We start from the raw sequence: 15,629 nt of genomic DNA, 5'->3' as shown, positions 1-15,629 counted from the left end.
AACAACGCCAGCAGGTATCCGGGAGCGCCGGGTTTATCCAGCGTAATGTCGAGGGGCATCTGTACCAACGGGTCAGTAATTTGAATCCCTTTTCTTGCGATTTGGAGGCTAAGGATATTTTATGAGTCAGAATGAAGCACTTTTGCCAATCTACAGATGAAATGGGGTGACCCAAATCTTCCCTCCAGGCCTGCATGTATGGGGGGAGGTCAGGATTATAGACCATATGTATGAGAGGGGATCTAATCTTTCTGCAACTTATCCAAAACAACTTAAAGAAAGTTTTGATTGTAGCTACACTTTGAGCATCATTTTTTTTTTCTTCTGGCTTTTTCAAATGCCATTCCATTTTTTTATTTTTTTTTGCTGACACAGTGAATAAAAAGCTAATAGAGGCTCTAATATTACCCAATGCTAAAAAATGCCCCCCCCCCTCCCATAAGACTTAAGCCCTTCCTTTAATTGTCACAACATTGTTAATGGGGGGGGTAAGAACTCCCATATGGGGCCCCAAAAAATAACAATTAAAAAAAACAAAACACTGCTTATTGTCCCCTTCCAGCTTAAGTTGTCAGCTCTCCCCCTTGTCACTGTCATTTAGATCTTCTCATAGTCTTCTTCTGGGTTTCAAGTGTTAGTGATTCTAAGGCCCCTTACACATTGAGGCACTTCTAAAGTAAAACATTTGAGCGCTTTTTAAGAGCTTTCCATTAGAGCTGCACAATTAATCGTTGAAAAATCGTGATCTCGATTCACCCCCTCTGACAATCTGTCCTGCTGAGTTTGCCGATTCAAAAGAAAACATCCGGGCAGTCTGCCAAGTTTAGAACTTGAAACATTGTAACTAACTTCCGTCTTAGATCAAAGCGATAGAACTTCTGTGTAAACAAATAACGGGCAATCTGCCAAGTTTTAAACAACATGTAAATGCAGGAAGTTTAACCACTTAAAGTCTAAGGCCCCTTTCACACGGGACGGATCCATGATGATCTGCCCCGTGAAAATCCGCTGCTCAGTGAGGATCGCTCCGTTTTTCCCAGCTGAGCCAGCGGATGACAGGGCGGGACCCGCACACTGTGCAGGGACCGCCCTGTTAGATCTCCGCTCTCCCCTATGGGGGATCGGATGAGCACGGACCGTCTGTCCGTGTTCATCTGAGCCGCTCTGCAGACGGATAGAAAAATAGGATTTTCCTCCGTCTGCAGAATCGGACCATAGCGGGGATGGATGATATCGGGTGTCAGCAGATGTTCATCCCCTGACACCCGCTATCCCATAGGGATGCATGTATGTCCGTATTTCAGCCGAAAATCGATGGATGGATGAAATACGTGTGAAAGGGGCCTAAATCTTTTTCTGACCCTTCTTTTTTTTTTTTTAAGGTAAAATCAATATTTTTTGCTAAAAAAATTACTTGAACCCCCAAATATATTTAGCAATTGCTGCAAAAAAAGAAACAGTAAAGTTAGTACAATTTTTTTGTTTTAATGTGAAAGATGATGTTACGCCACGAGAATCGTGATCTATCCTCTAAGCAAAAAAAATCGTGATTCTCATTTTAGCCAGGATTGTGCAGCTCTACTTTCCATTAATTTCAATGGAGATGGGCATTTTTTCACTGCCCCAGTGTGAAAGCATTCATTGATTATAATGGAAATTGTTTTTCGCAAGCTTTTCAGGCGCTTTTTTTTTTTTTTTTTTAGCGTAAAAGCGCCTCAGTGTGAAAGGGGTCTAAAGGCAGAACATTTCTTACTTAAATGCATTCCCTGTATTAAGGTAAAAAATGTTCCAGTGGAAGTATTGCCCACTCACCCCCCTTTTATACTTACCCAGGCTTGATCTCAATCCAACGCTGTGCCCGTAACCATTGGCTCCTGCTGCTGTCTGTCAAATCCTGTGAGGGAGCTGGGCTGATCCGTGCTGTGTGTGTCAATAGATGTACACAGCCCGGCTTGGGAGCAAGCCCGCCGGTGTGCCTCCATAGGTAGCAGTTTCCTATGATGGCACCCTAGAGGAGCATCGGGGCCATTCTGTGCAATACCTGTGCACAGAGCAGGTAAGTTTATTTTTACAAAAAAAAAAAAAGCAGCCTTTGCATACATGCTGGAGAGAAGATCAGGGATTTTAATTTCTTGAACTGCTGCACCAGCTTCGTGGGCACTGACATTCACAGAGATAAGTACAGTGGGGACCGGGAGGGGGTGAGGGCTGTTGGGGAGGGTGTACCATGTTAGTTCACCATTTTTATTTTTTTCTAAAAAGGTGGACTAAGAATTTAAGGCATCTTGCTTGGCTGGGTTAACATAATGCATGCGCACAGGAGTTACTTTGTCCCAACATGGAATCAAGCTGACAATATAAAGTGAGCTGCACATGCACGGCCCAGTGTACAATTAGAAGAACAAAACACTGACAGGCATTGAGAAGCATGTGTGACAGAGGAGACCTATAGAGACTTTTCTGTCCATCAAAGCCTGCCCTCCAGCATTTTCTCAAAACATGACTTTAGTTCCGCTTTAATGTGTTCCTGGAAACTGTTTTTAAATATTTGCAGATTTCAGTCCTGTATTCTTGCTTACGCCTTGTTCAGGAATTCCTCTGATCACTGCCTCCGACATGAATAGCAAATTAGTATGATTGCCGATACAAGCGATACATGATTTTATGGTTATTTCTGTAGACAATAGAAACATTTACAATTCAATTCATTTTATGTAATACACCACACTTATTCAGAAATCTAGAATAGTTACCATACCTATACAGTACGGTCAGTCATGTTTTATTGCTGTTGACACTGTATGTTATTTAATAGTCATCTGTTTTTTTGGGGTTTTTTTTGTCTACAGATCTATTGTAACATCACAAAAAAAGGGTTAAAATTTGATACGCCCATAAAGTTTTTATAGCAAATTGGCATCCCTAAGATACTGCACTTTTAAAACTTTTCTATGGTCACAGCATACACTCATCAGCATTGTAATAGAAATACAAACAATAGTTGTTTTTGCCAATCTAATATAGGCTTACAGTAAGTCCCCTACATATGAACAAGTTACTGTTGACTAGTTCTGTATTTTGTGCATACACCTCAATCATTGTAGTAGTATGGACATATACATATCTAGATCTGGGAGATCTTACAACAAAGAGGTAGTTCCATCCGCAATACACATTTATTAATAGGGTTACATAATATATACAAATTACACACCAGACAGTATTTACAACACAATGTACAGTGTAGGTCCCCTGGCTTACATGATATTTACAAATTACTCCTAGAACCATATATACAATACAATATAAGATGCAAGTATAGCGTTAGGTTACCTGTTAACTTCAGGTCAGCCCATGGTGACTGCTGTCTGTTCCCACACCAAAAAAAGTGAGTTAGCTTGGTCACAAAGCATTATATCCCCCCCTCCTTTCTGTAGTGTGGCTAATATAATTCTCCCTAATTGGTCACTGTACCTAGTAAATGTATATTGGGCACAGCCTGATTGGATGAGTCAAAGAAGGCTGTTGTTTACTACCCAGGGGAGATGTTATCAGGGAAAACAAAAGGCCAACCTTTGAAGTTGAACTAATTACAATAACACCAACACAACACACAATATATTTCCCTCTAACTGAAATATATTTCTAATTGCAATATTTTACAGCGATTAACGGAGATTTCACATAAACCCATAAGGCAACAGATGGCCCTTGTGGCCAGTTGAGAATATGACACTCGGCCACACCTAGAATAATGGTTTATGTGCAATCTCCTTCAATATCTGGCACGTTTGGCTTTGTCCTCTGAAATGAAATAAAATTCTTTGAGAAGAGAAAAAAAAAACTTTTAAACTCTCCATCTCTACAGTTCACACTTCTGGATCCCAGTATCGGTAGTCATTACTTGTTCTGGATGTCATAAGTCCATAATAAAAATCAGGAGAAACAGCACCAAAACAAAACAAGAAGAAGAAAAAAAAAAAAAAAAAAAAAAAGAGGATCCTTGTTCTCAACAGTCCAATAATGACAACAGTCCAATAATAACAGTACGAAAGTCCATTAGGCAAATCTGGTCCTGTTGCCCTCGCTTCTGGGACGGCCATCCCTGGTGATTCCAATTGGATACAGCATACAGTACCGGCCTGGGGACCAGCTTTCCTGGCTTTCTAAGATTATGCTTTATTAATGTGGACAAAGGTGGAGAAAGAAACACAAGTACATTTACGACATATGCATTCAAATGAATGCTTGTCTGGTAAGTCTGAGCAGTAAAGACCTTTGATTAGAATTGCCATAGATATACTGCGACATACTAATGAGACCCCTTTCCCAGTGACATGTGTAACAATTTGAATGGTTACGCCCTTCAGCCAGGTGTCTGATTTTCATCCCCCCATCTTTCTTCTTCCATTGTCATATGCCTGCAAGTACCTCTGCCCCACCTTCTGTGGAATACCACGTTGTGTGTGTGTGTGTGTGTGTGTGTGTGACTCTTCACGTGTTCAGGGGAATTTTGTTGCCATTGCAACTCACCACTAACTCCTTTTACTGAAACTGTGTTCAGTTCAGCCTTGGCTGATGCCAAACCTTTGGGCATATAGCTCCGTCCTTGGCTACCGTGTGTAGCTACTGTATGAGCCCTGCCTTTAGCAGGCTACAGAAGAGGTCATCACTTTAATGCCCCGTACACACGGTCGGACTTTGTTCGGACATTCCGACAACAAAATCCTAGGATTTTTTCCGACGGATGTTGGCTCAAACTTGTCTTGCATACACACGGTCACACAAAGTTGTCGGAAAATCCGATTGTTCTAAACGCGGTGACGTAAAACACGTACGTCGGGACTATAAACGGGGCAGTGGCCAATAGCTTTCATCTCTTTATTTATTCTGAGCATGCGTGGCACTTTGTCCGTCGGATTTGTGTACACACGATCGGAATTTCCGACAACGGATTTTGTTGTCGGAAAATTTTATCTCCTGCTCTCCAACTTTGTGTGTCGGAAAATCCGATGGAAAATGTCCGATGGAGCCCACACACAGTCGGAATTTCCGACAACACGCTCCGATCGGACATTTTCCATCGGAAAATCCGACCGTGTGTACGGGGCATAAGAGTTCTCCATGCAGATTAGGCAGTGTCACCTACGCAGACAACATTTTGATTTCAGAATACAGATAAGTGTGATGTCATCAGTCACTAGTGGCTTCGGGAACAATCAAACTAAATTACTCTTAAGTACAATTGTACTATACTCCCTGCTATTTGCCAATCACTATGAGTCTCACCAGTCCCAGTATATCTATATGATATTCACGCAATGCTCTTTGAACTTGGTTATGGCACAAAAAAGAAAACTGACCAACAAACAAACAAAAAAAATTGATCAATGACAACATATGATGACTGCCCAATATTAGAACTGTAGAGAGGATTGTATGTCACATATACAAAGAAAATAGTCACATGACCAGGTGTAACCTGGTGTTACTGTCATAGTTGGTAATAACTACCATGACATACATTTATGTAAAACAATTATCCAATGTCGAAAGAGAAGAAAAAAACTGTTGGAACTTCCCCAAAATGCTATAGGGAAGCTTTAATATTCTATATCAACATTTCTAACCATTTTAAATGTTCTCCATATAATGTTCCCCCTACTCCCCTCCTTTTTTTTTTTTTTTTATTTATTTATTTCACCCTAGTGAAACCAAACTCAAGAATCACCAAAAAAAAAAAAAAATAGGGGTACTATAGGAAAGAAAGAAAAATAGTAAACATTAAAAGAAAGAATTTAAACAAAAAAATTTTTTAAAAAAGAAAATAAAAATGAGAGAAAAAAAAAATTTAACAAATTAAAAAAAAATTGAATCTGTATTCTGTCCAAAAAAACATTGAAACTGCCTTCAAACATTGTAGCTATGCAAAAGGCAACACCCTCTGTCGGTGGTGATTAACATATTAATTGACTCTCAGTGCAAATCAAGCAGGCCACAAGAACTTGTATTACAGAGAGCAGGATCTCTGTTTTTAAAAGAAAAATGTTTAAAATTTTTTTCTTTTTAGAATTTAGTTGGGCCTGACTGCAATTAATTAGATTCAAGGCTTCTCCTTAAAACAAACATCAAAATTATGTTTTAAGGTCCTCTGTGTTTCAAAGTACTTTGCCCATATTAATTTAAACTGGTACCAGTATTGAGCTCATTACAAACGAGAAAAAATAATAAAAATAATCATAAACAGTACAAAGCATGCGCATTAGTGTGATCACACTTATTGATGGCCATAAAAACAATGGTGAGTACACCCCTACAAAAAAAAAATCTTTGTTTACACGTGGACAGTTCATACCCATGCATTCCATCACTCAGACACACACATTCGTTTAGATTGAACCCATACATTCTGGATAGAGCTTTGATAAATAGCAAATTAATTGTTATGTGTTTACGCAAACAGGAGAAAGATAAACACCTGTATTACTAATAACCATGTTTGAATACCTAGCCTAATATACATTACCTTAGGTGTATGTATTTATGTATAAATACATCTATATTGATACACCTGATTAATATGTAAATACTTTTTCATGAGCTCCCTGCACCTGGAAAATATAAATTAGACAAAAGTTATTACCCTTTTCCCTTTCTTTGATACAAAGAAAGCAAACACTGCCACATTGTTTTATTTATATATTTACATTGGTACATGTTCACTGACATTCACCCTTGGATCTGGTGAAAATAAATTAATCAGATCATAGGCATCTGGATGACACATTAGATCTGGTATTTCTTTTGCTGTTTCTACATTGCTTATATTTAAGGTTTGTTCCCAGTAAGGTGAAGTCTTAGCAGATAACATAGATAGGTTGGGCCTCCCTCCTGTATTTTCTGTTTGAATTGAACAGATAGTTTTCTGTGGGACCTCAACAATTTGATCAAAAGATTGTTTTATTGATAGCCACAGTGGTGTAATGGATAGCACATTCGCCTAGCAGTAAGAAGGGTCGCTGGTTCGAATCCCAACCACGGCACTACCTGCCTGGAGTTTGCATGTTCTCCCTGTGCCTGCGTGGGTTTCCTCCGGGTACTCCAGTTTCCTCCCACACTCCAAAGACATGCTGGTAGGTTAATTGGATTCCATCTAAATTGTCCCTAGTATGTATGAATGTGAGTTAGGGACCTTAGATTGTAAGCTCCTTGAGGGTAGGGACTGATGTGAATGTACAATGTATATGTAAAGCGCTGCGTAAATTGATGGCGCTATATAAGTACCTGAAATAAATAAAATAAATAGCCGATTATAAGCGATACATGATTTTATGGTTATTTCTGTAGACAATAGAAACATTTACAATTCAATTCATTTTATGTAATACACCACACTTATTCAGAAATCTAGAATAGTTACCATACCTAATACAGTACGGTCAGTCATGTTTTATTGCTGTTGACACTGTATGTTATTTAATAATCATCTTTTTTTTTTTTTTTTTTTGTCTACAGATCTATTGTAACATCACAAAAAAAAGGTTAAAATTTGATATGCCCATAAAGTTTTTATAGCAAAATGGCATCCCTAAGATACTGCACTTTTAAAAATTTTCTATGGTCACGGCATACACTCATCAGCATTGTAATAGAAATACAAACAATAGTTGTTTTTGCCAATCTAATATAGGCTTACAGTAAGTCCCCTACATACGAACAAGTTACATTACAAGAGCACGTTTCAAAGTCCAATTTGTTTGTAAGTCCAACAAAGTTAGTCTAGGTACCCAACCAACACAATTGGCCCAATAAATTACTGTAATAGGTTTATAACACATTTCGCTGAACCACTTCCGGACCAGCCGCCACAGTTATACTGCAGCAGGTTGGCTTCCCTGCGCGAAACCACGTAGCTATACATTGGCTCGCGGGGTCCGGATAGCAGGCGCGGGCACGCCGCCGCACATCGGGGGTGCTGATGCTTCTGGCCGACGGTTGCGATGACCACCGGCCATAAGCGATCGCGAGCAGGAGACACAGAACAGGGATGAGTGTGTGTAAACACACTCATTCCTGTTCTGTTCTGACAGGAGTGACAGATCGTGTGTTTCTATTAGCTAGGAACCACGATCCATCACTTTCTCTAGTTAGTCCCCTCCCCCCTTCAGTTAGAGTCACCTCCAAGGCAACACCGTTAACCCCTTCACCGCCCCCCTAGTGTTAACCCCTTCACCGCCAGTGACATTTTTTACAGTAATCAATGCATTTTTAATTGCACTGATCGCTGTATTAATGCAAATGGTTCCAAAAATGTGTCAAAATTGTCCGATGTGTCCGCCATAATGTCGCAGTCATGATAAAAAGCAGATCGCCGTCATTACTAGTAAAAAAAAAAATATATATAATAATAATAAAATTGCTATAAATCTAGCCCCTATTTTGTAGACGCTATAACTTTTGCACAAACCAATCAATATACGCTTATTGTGATGTGTTTTTTTACCAAAAATATGTAGAAGAATACATATGGGCCTAAACTGAGAAAAAAATAGCTTTAAAAAAAAAAAAAAAATGGGGATGATTATTATAGCAAAAAGTACAAAATATTGTGTTTTTTTTTTTTTGTTAATAGCGCAAAAAATAAAAACCGCAGAGGCGATCAAATACCACCAAAAGAAAGCTCTATTTGTGGGAAAAAAGGGACGTCAATTTTGTTTGGGTACAACGTTGCACGACCGCGCAATTGTCAGTTAAAGCAACGCAGTGCTGAATCGCAAAAAAAACGCTCTGGTCAGGAAGGGGGTAAATTCTTCCAGGGCTGAAGTGGTTAAATAATACATGTGGTAAAAAAGGCTGAAATATAGATACAGTAGTGTACACAGAACCACAATCACCAGAAATGTGAACACACGATTGGACACATGTTCGTATCTTTGAAAGTTCACAACTTGAAGGTTCGTATGTAGGGGGCTAACTGTACTTAAATCTAATTTCATGTTGTGAGTTTTCTATATGGAAATGTATTCAGTTGAAACTCAGCACCACAACCCGGGGTAGAAATATGTACAAAGAGGAAAAATGTTGGGACTTTAAAGGTGTTGAAAACCTCCCTTTTGGAGAAAATGTCTCTGAAAACATAAGACGCTTCATTAAAACATGTTTTAATGTAGTGTCTTATGTTTTCTGAGACACATTTTAACCAATTCAATAAAAGAATGTTATATTTTTATATGGTATACGACTATTTATTCCATAGGGGTTTTTCAGTCCCAACATTTTTTCTCCTCATGTTGTGAGTTCTCCACAACTCCCTGGATTCCCTGCATGCTTTGCAGCTTCTCCTCTGCTGCTTAACCACTTCCCATCGGAAGGACGTCCATGGATGTTCCCCTAGTTTCAGGCATCATTCCAGATGTAAATTTATAGCTGGCGATTCTCTTTCTTGCAGTCACTCGATTACTGTCAAAAACGTGTACAGTTTTTTTTATTTTTGATACTTTTTTGGGTGAATGAGTAAGGGTACAATGTACCCCTACTCATTTACATACGGTGGGGGGGGGGGGCAGTATCTGGGGGCCTCCTTTTTAAAAGGGGCTTCCAGATTCTGATAAGTACCCCTGCCTGCAGACCCCCACAACCATTGCCCAGGGTTGTGGCGAAGAGGCCCTTGTCCCCATCAACATAGGGACAAGGTGCTTTGGGGCAGGGGGCACCCCCCCATGTTGAGGACATGTGGCCTGGGGGGGGGGGCCACTCCATTTTTTTTTTTTTTTTTTTTTCCATTTTGGCCTGGATTTTTTTTTTCTTTTCTTGCAGCTTGAAAACACCTATGCCACTTACAGCTCCTAAAAGCCTGTGTGTATGAGGCCATAGAATAACATGGAGAGGTGTTTTTAAGCTGCAAAAAAATGTCCAACGCTGGTAAAAGCAGCTGTAAAAACGCCCTGTGTGCATGGGGACTAAATCTTACAATCGATCAAGTGAATTAAACTGTTTCATTTTACTGGATCTTTGTTGACTGTAATCCCCCATGTCAATTGGTGTCAGATACAGGGAGACCGGTGACATCAATGTGTCATATGTCAATATGTTGTGTTTAATACTTTGGGAGTTGCTCATCTAGAATTAGTACGTAGATAAGGAAATTTGTAGCGAAGGCAGAACCTCTAATCTATACTTTTCCTATGGCTGAATCATTTTCACAGGCAGGGAACTAGCATTTTCATACAGACAGGTTGGCTTTATATTGTTCTCAATTCAGGTTCCCTTTAAGACGGGCGCAGCACAACATAATAGGTGCGCATGTCTCCTGAGTACAGGTTTAATGTAATAGCTGCAACAGGTAGCAGATTTTATGTCTGAGAGATGATTAGGTGTTTTTATGTTCCAGCATCAATGAAAAACTGAAGTATACATTTTGGTCGGTCTGCCTCCTTCTTCCCTTTTTTTTTTTTTTTTTTTTTTTTTTATAACAAGAAAGGTTGGAATGCCTCTTTAGATATGGAAAATACATCAGTGCAACAATGGAACCATGAGAGGGTTTTACTATGTCAAAAATGACCTTTTGTATCCCATTACAATTTAAAGGTGGAACTAAACCCTCCTATCTGTCTATAGCCAAGGAATCTGCCATATTAACCTCTGTTTGGATCTGCATTTGCCATGGTTTTTCACATGTGATCTGCTATGACAGCAGGCATTTGATAACTTCACAGTTCAGTTGAGAGCTAACAAAAGCACACTAGTAACTGTTCAAGGCATACCTTGGGCAAGTTCACACCACATGCAGTCCATTGTTTTTTTGTTTTTTTTTCTCTGCATCAAAAACGCGTGGAAAGTAGGTTATATGGTTTTCAATGGCAAAGTTCAAACCAGTGCAGTCAGTTCCAGGGCTTTCCAGTTCCAGAAAAAAAAGTAGAACATGCTGTATTTTTCCTGCACTGGACCATACTGGAACGCAGTAAGAGCTGGTTCACACCACAAAAACGCACTCCAGATCTGTCCTGGGTACGTTTCTGCATGCGTTTCCAGATGCTTTGTTTTCTTCTTTTTTTTTTTCACTTTACTTTTTGATGTGTTCCGGTGTGTTTTTGATGCGTTTTACTGCATTCCAGTACAGTCGTGTGCAGGAAACAGGAAAGCCCTGGAACCGACAGCACTGGCTTGAACTATGCCATTGGAAACCATATAACCTACTTTCCATGCGTTTTTGATACAAAAAAAAAACACACTGGACTGCATGTCCATAAAAAAATGCACCTGACTCCAGTACAGCAAAATAAAAAAAACAGGAAAAAAGAAGAAAAAAAGCATCTGGAATGCATCCCGAAAACGCACCAGAATGCGCCAAAAATGTGCATGCAGAAATGCACCTGGAATGGCTCTGGAATGCATTTTTGTGCTGTGAACCAGCACTGAATGTAACTGTTTTGGGAAACCGTTAAGTCAGTAGGTTTAGTTCCGCTTTAAAGAGGAGCTAAACTCTGTGATACTTCAATGGTCGGAAGTTCCTCCCTGGCAGCGGTATATTCTACATGGTTTTGGCTAGCGTGGGATAGGCAGGTGGCAGGATTGCAGTCATCCTGGCACACAGGCGCTGTGCAACATCCTGTGCCACAATGTAAGCTGCATTGCAAAGAAGACTGAGAGCAGGCAGGTAGGTATTTATTATTGCAGAAACAACATTGCCTGTCTCTTCTGTAGCAGAAAGAAAGCAGGACTTTAGTTCCATTTTTTTTTGTCTGCAATTATTAAATGAGTTTCAGTATCCTATGATAATACATTTTATACGATATCATACTTCTCAAAATGTTTAACTTTATTACTAATTAAGTTTTGAAGTCTATTTACTATTGTGTTTTAATACACATTTAACCCTCCCTGTGGCATCTTGCGTTTTGAGTTTAACATTTTTGTGTTTTGTTTTTGTTCTATATGTCTTTTAATTTTAGTAAAAATTTTAACTGAAGACTCCAAAGAATATACAGTGACTGGATTCTTTCCACTGATTGGTCCGTGGTGGTCTGTAAGTGTGTATGTGAAACAAGGCCATTCTCAGTATTTTGTCAAAGGATTCCCATCATACAAACTGGAAGATGACATCCTTGGAAAGGAATCCATGTTGCCACTGTTTCTTAACGAATGTAAAGTGCATGAAGATTTCATAACGCCTTTTATTTCCTGGGTGAAATATTACCCTCCTGTTACTTTCAGCCGACTTTTAAATCTGGCAGAGGAGTTTAAGGAAAATCATCAGAAAGATATTGTGCGTTATTTGAGTAATTCAGGTATGTGAACCATTCTATTTTCCTGCATTATATGATTTTAAAGCCAAAGCTGAAACATGATGCATGAAACATGTATGTAAAACCGAGCTAAAGAAATCTCGGGAGCCATCCCGTTATTGTGTCTCCAAATGCCTACGGGTTGCTGACTCTTTAAGGCTTTTTTCTTGCTGACAGTGAAAGGACATTGAATTATGAGATGCCTTTGCTCATTCTAGGATTTTAGATCCAGAAGAGACACCTACAGTATATACTGGGGTTCAGTGGCAGCCCATCCACTAGGGGTGCCGGATGCATGGATTCCAGTAGGGGGGGGGGGAGGGGTTTTTCGTTATTGTAACACTGAATCTCCTGTCGGCCAATCGGGAAGCGGGTCATGAGACCCGTCACTCGATTGACTGAAAGGAGATCTGATCGGATTGGTCAGCAGGAGGCACACGGAGGTGAGGAGGAAGAAGACACAAGCAGGGGAACTGAGCAGCAAACAAGCAGCCCGTAGAGATGCCGTGATGCTGCCCGCGAGATGGGGTGAATGTGGGGCCCCAACTGACTCGCTGACTGGGGGGAGGGGTTGCTGCCCGTGAACCAGCCGGCTGACTGACCGTGGGGAGTGCCATCTGTGACCAGGGGGGGTGGTGGTGGGTGGATTGTTTGTGCCTTAAAAAAGAAAAAGAAAACACCAGGCGCCAATGCTGGGGTTGATTTACTAAAACTGGTCTAAAATCTGGTGCAGCTGTGCATGGTAGCCAATCGGCTTCTTGTTTCAGCTTCTTCAATTGATAAAAATCCTGAAAGCTGATTGGTTTCTGTGCAGAGCTGCACCAGGGTTTACACTCTCCATTTTTAGTAAATCAACCCCACTGTGTCTTGTGTGTGTTTGCAGGATAATTGCTGTGTGGATAGTGAAGGCTGGCTCAGAAATGGTGGCAGGTGGAGAAAAAAAACATTTTCACTGAGCGATGTAAATAGAACTCCACCATGAATGTCCTCCAAAACCTGTTAGGAGTTGGGTAAGCACAGGTTAAAGAAAACTTGGATCTAGGAGGTTGCATTTGGGTATGCAGTTCTAAACTCATTGGTGAATGTATTCAGTACACCTGCTTGTTAATGCAAATAATAAAAAAGCAGATCATGTGATTACATAAGGCATGCAGAACTGGTCAAGTGGTTCTTTTTAACCAAAACATTAAAAGGCAGAAATTACAAAGACTGTAGCTGCTGACTTTAAATAAGCAGACACACAGAAGTCCAGTGTTGTCTACACCTGGGCCAGTTCTTTGCTGGTCTCTTGATCCCCAGCGCCACCATGTTGGTTCTGGGAATCCGGTTGTGACTTCCTGCTGTTTCACAGCTGACTCCCCATTGCAAATGTGTGCTTTGCGCTGCGCTGTCACACTGGTCCTGGAGCCTCCTGGAGCTTTCAAAATAAGGATGTGAGAACTGATACCTGTCAAAAAAGAAACTGCCAGTAACGTTACAGGAGGAGGAGGAGGAAGATGATGAGTGGAACTTTCACTTTTAAGTAAAGTTCTGCTTTAAGCTGGTCTCACAATCGATAAACCTGCACAGCCCACATTTCTCTATCTTATAGAGCACCCGTGAGGGTGAGGTGGATTTCGGTAGTGAGTAATGAATTTATATATTTTAATAATGAAATTTCTATAAAGGGTAACTCCACTTTCGTGGGAAAATAAATGGCAAATTTTCTTTATCAGCAGCCGTAAAATTCAATGCAATATGGCAACCTGGAGGCACTTTCCCAGAAATTTAATATTCTGCTTGTGTGTTACTCATTTTCTCAGACATCTGCACTAAAATGTCAGACTTTAGGCATCCTCTGAAACAAAAATGTAGTTTTGGGTGAGATCCTCCCAAAGGGTTATTCACCCTATAAAGGGATTTTCTTCATTAGAAAACTGCAAACTGAAAACTGCATACAGTGCATCCGGAAAGTATTCACAGTGCTTCACTTTTTCCACATTGTTATTTTACAGCTGCATTCCAATATGGATTAAAGCGGAGTTCCACCTACATTTTAGACGCCTCACCATGCAGCACTAATGTGCATCCTTAAAATGAAATTGGCTATTTATTTTGTTTTTTTCTGTTCACTTACCTGATTTATGCCTATATCTAATTTCACTTCCTCCTCTAGGGGGCCACGGCCGCAGACGTAATTTCTGGTTTTCCATTGGCTCCTGGGAGACCTTGGTCAGCTTGGCATGGCGTCTATGGAAATTCTTGCCCAGCTTGGCATTGCATGGCTCCAGTAACATTTAACATTGGCGTCTATGGAAAATCAAAATTGCACCGCACTGCACATGCGCGAGATAGGCAGGTGCATGCTGGGTAGCCAGCATGCACGTAATCCAGGAAGAGTAACACCGTGGCTTCAGATGCCCACACTGAAGATGGCCGCGCTGTGCAGAAACTTCATAAAGTAAGAAATCAATGCTGCGCAGATAGAAAACTGGGCATAGTTTACAGCATGCCTTTGTTACATTGCACAAGGCATGAGTACTCTAGGGGTATTTTTTATCTTAAAAGTCATATTTCGGCCGGAACTCCTCTTTGAATTAATTATTTTCCTTAAAATTCTACAAACACCCCATAATGACAACATGAAAGAAATTTGTTTTTAAATCTTTGCACATTTATTAAAAATAAACAAAAAAAAAATCCCAGGTACATAAGTATTCACAGCCTTTGCTCAGTACTTTTGTTGAAGCACTTTTGTCATCAATTACAGCCTCCAAGTCTTTTTGCGTATGATGCTACAAGCTTGGCACACCTACTTTTGGGTAGTTTATCCCATTCTTCTTTGCAGGACCTCTCAAGCTCCATCACGTTGAATGGGGAGCGTCGGTGCACAGCCATTTTCAGATCTCTCCAGAAATGTTCAAGTCTGGACTTTGGCTGTGCCAAAGTGGACTTTCACAGTTGTCCTGTAGCCACTCCTTTTGTTATCTTTGCTGTGTGCTTAGGGTCATTGTCCTGTTAGAAGATGAACCTTCGCCCCGGTCTGAGGTCCAGAGCACTCTGGAGCAGGTTTTAATCAAGAATGTCTGTGTACTTTGCTGCATTCATCCTGACTAGTCTCCCAGTTCCTGCCACTGAAAAACATCCCCACAGAATGATGTTGCCACCAACATGCTTCACTGAGGGATGGTATTTGCCAGGTGTTTCCTCCAGCCGTGACGCTTGCCATTCAAGCCAAAGAGTTCAATCTTTGTTTCATCAGACCAGAGCATTTTGTTTCTCATGGCCTGAGAGTTCTTCATGTGCTTTTTGGCAAACTCTAGGCAGGCTGTCATGTGCTTTTTACTGAGGAGTGGCTTCCGCCTG

General features: G+C 40.4%; 1 protein-coding gene across 1 annotated transcript in view; it reads left to right on the top strand.

Moving 5' to 3' along the window:
• The window catches only part of HELB (DNA helicase B), a gene marked incomplete in the record, with an annotated part of 74,343 nt that overhangs the window by 4,669 nt on the left and 54,045 nt on the right, over positions 1–15,629 (top strand). The window contains 1 exon segment of the mRNA XM_073620107.1: positions 11,952–12,287. Within this exon segment, the coding sequence (XP_073476208.1) occupies positions 11,952–12,287 (336 nt within the window).

The sequence above is a fragment of the Aquarana catesbeiana genome, linkage group LG03 (assembly GCF_042186555.1).
Source record: "Aquarana catesbeiana isolate 2022-GZ linkage group LG03, ASM4218655v1, whole genome shotgun sequence".
In the NCBI taxonomy this organism is placed as follows: Eukaryota; Metazoa; Chordata; class Amphibia; order Anura; family Ranidae; genus Aquarana; species Aquarana catesbeiana.
This window is presented reverse-complemented; position numbering and strand designations above follow the sequence as displayed.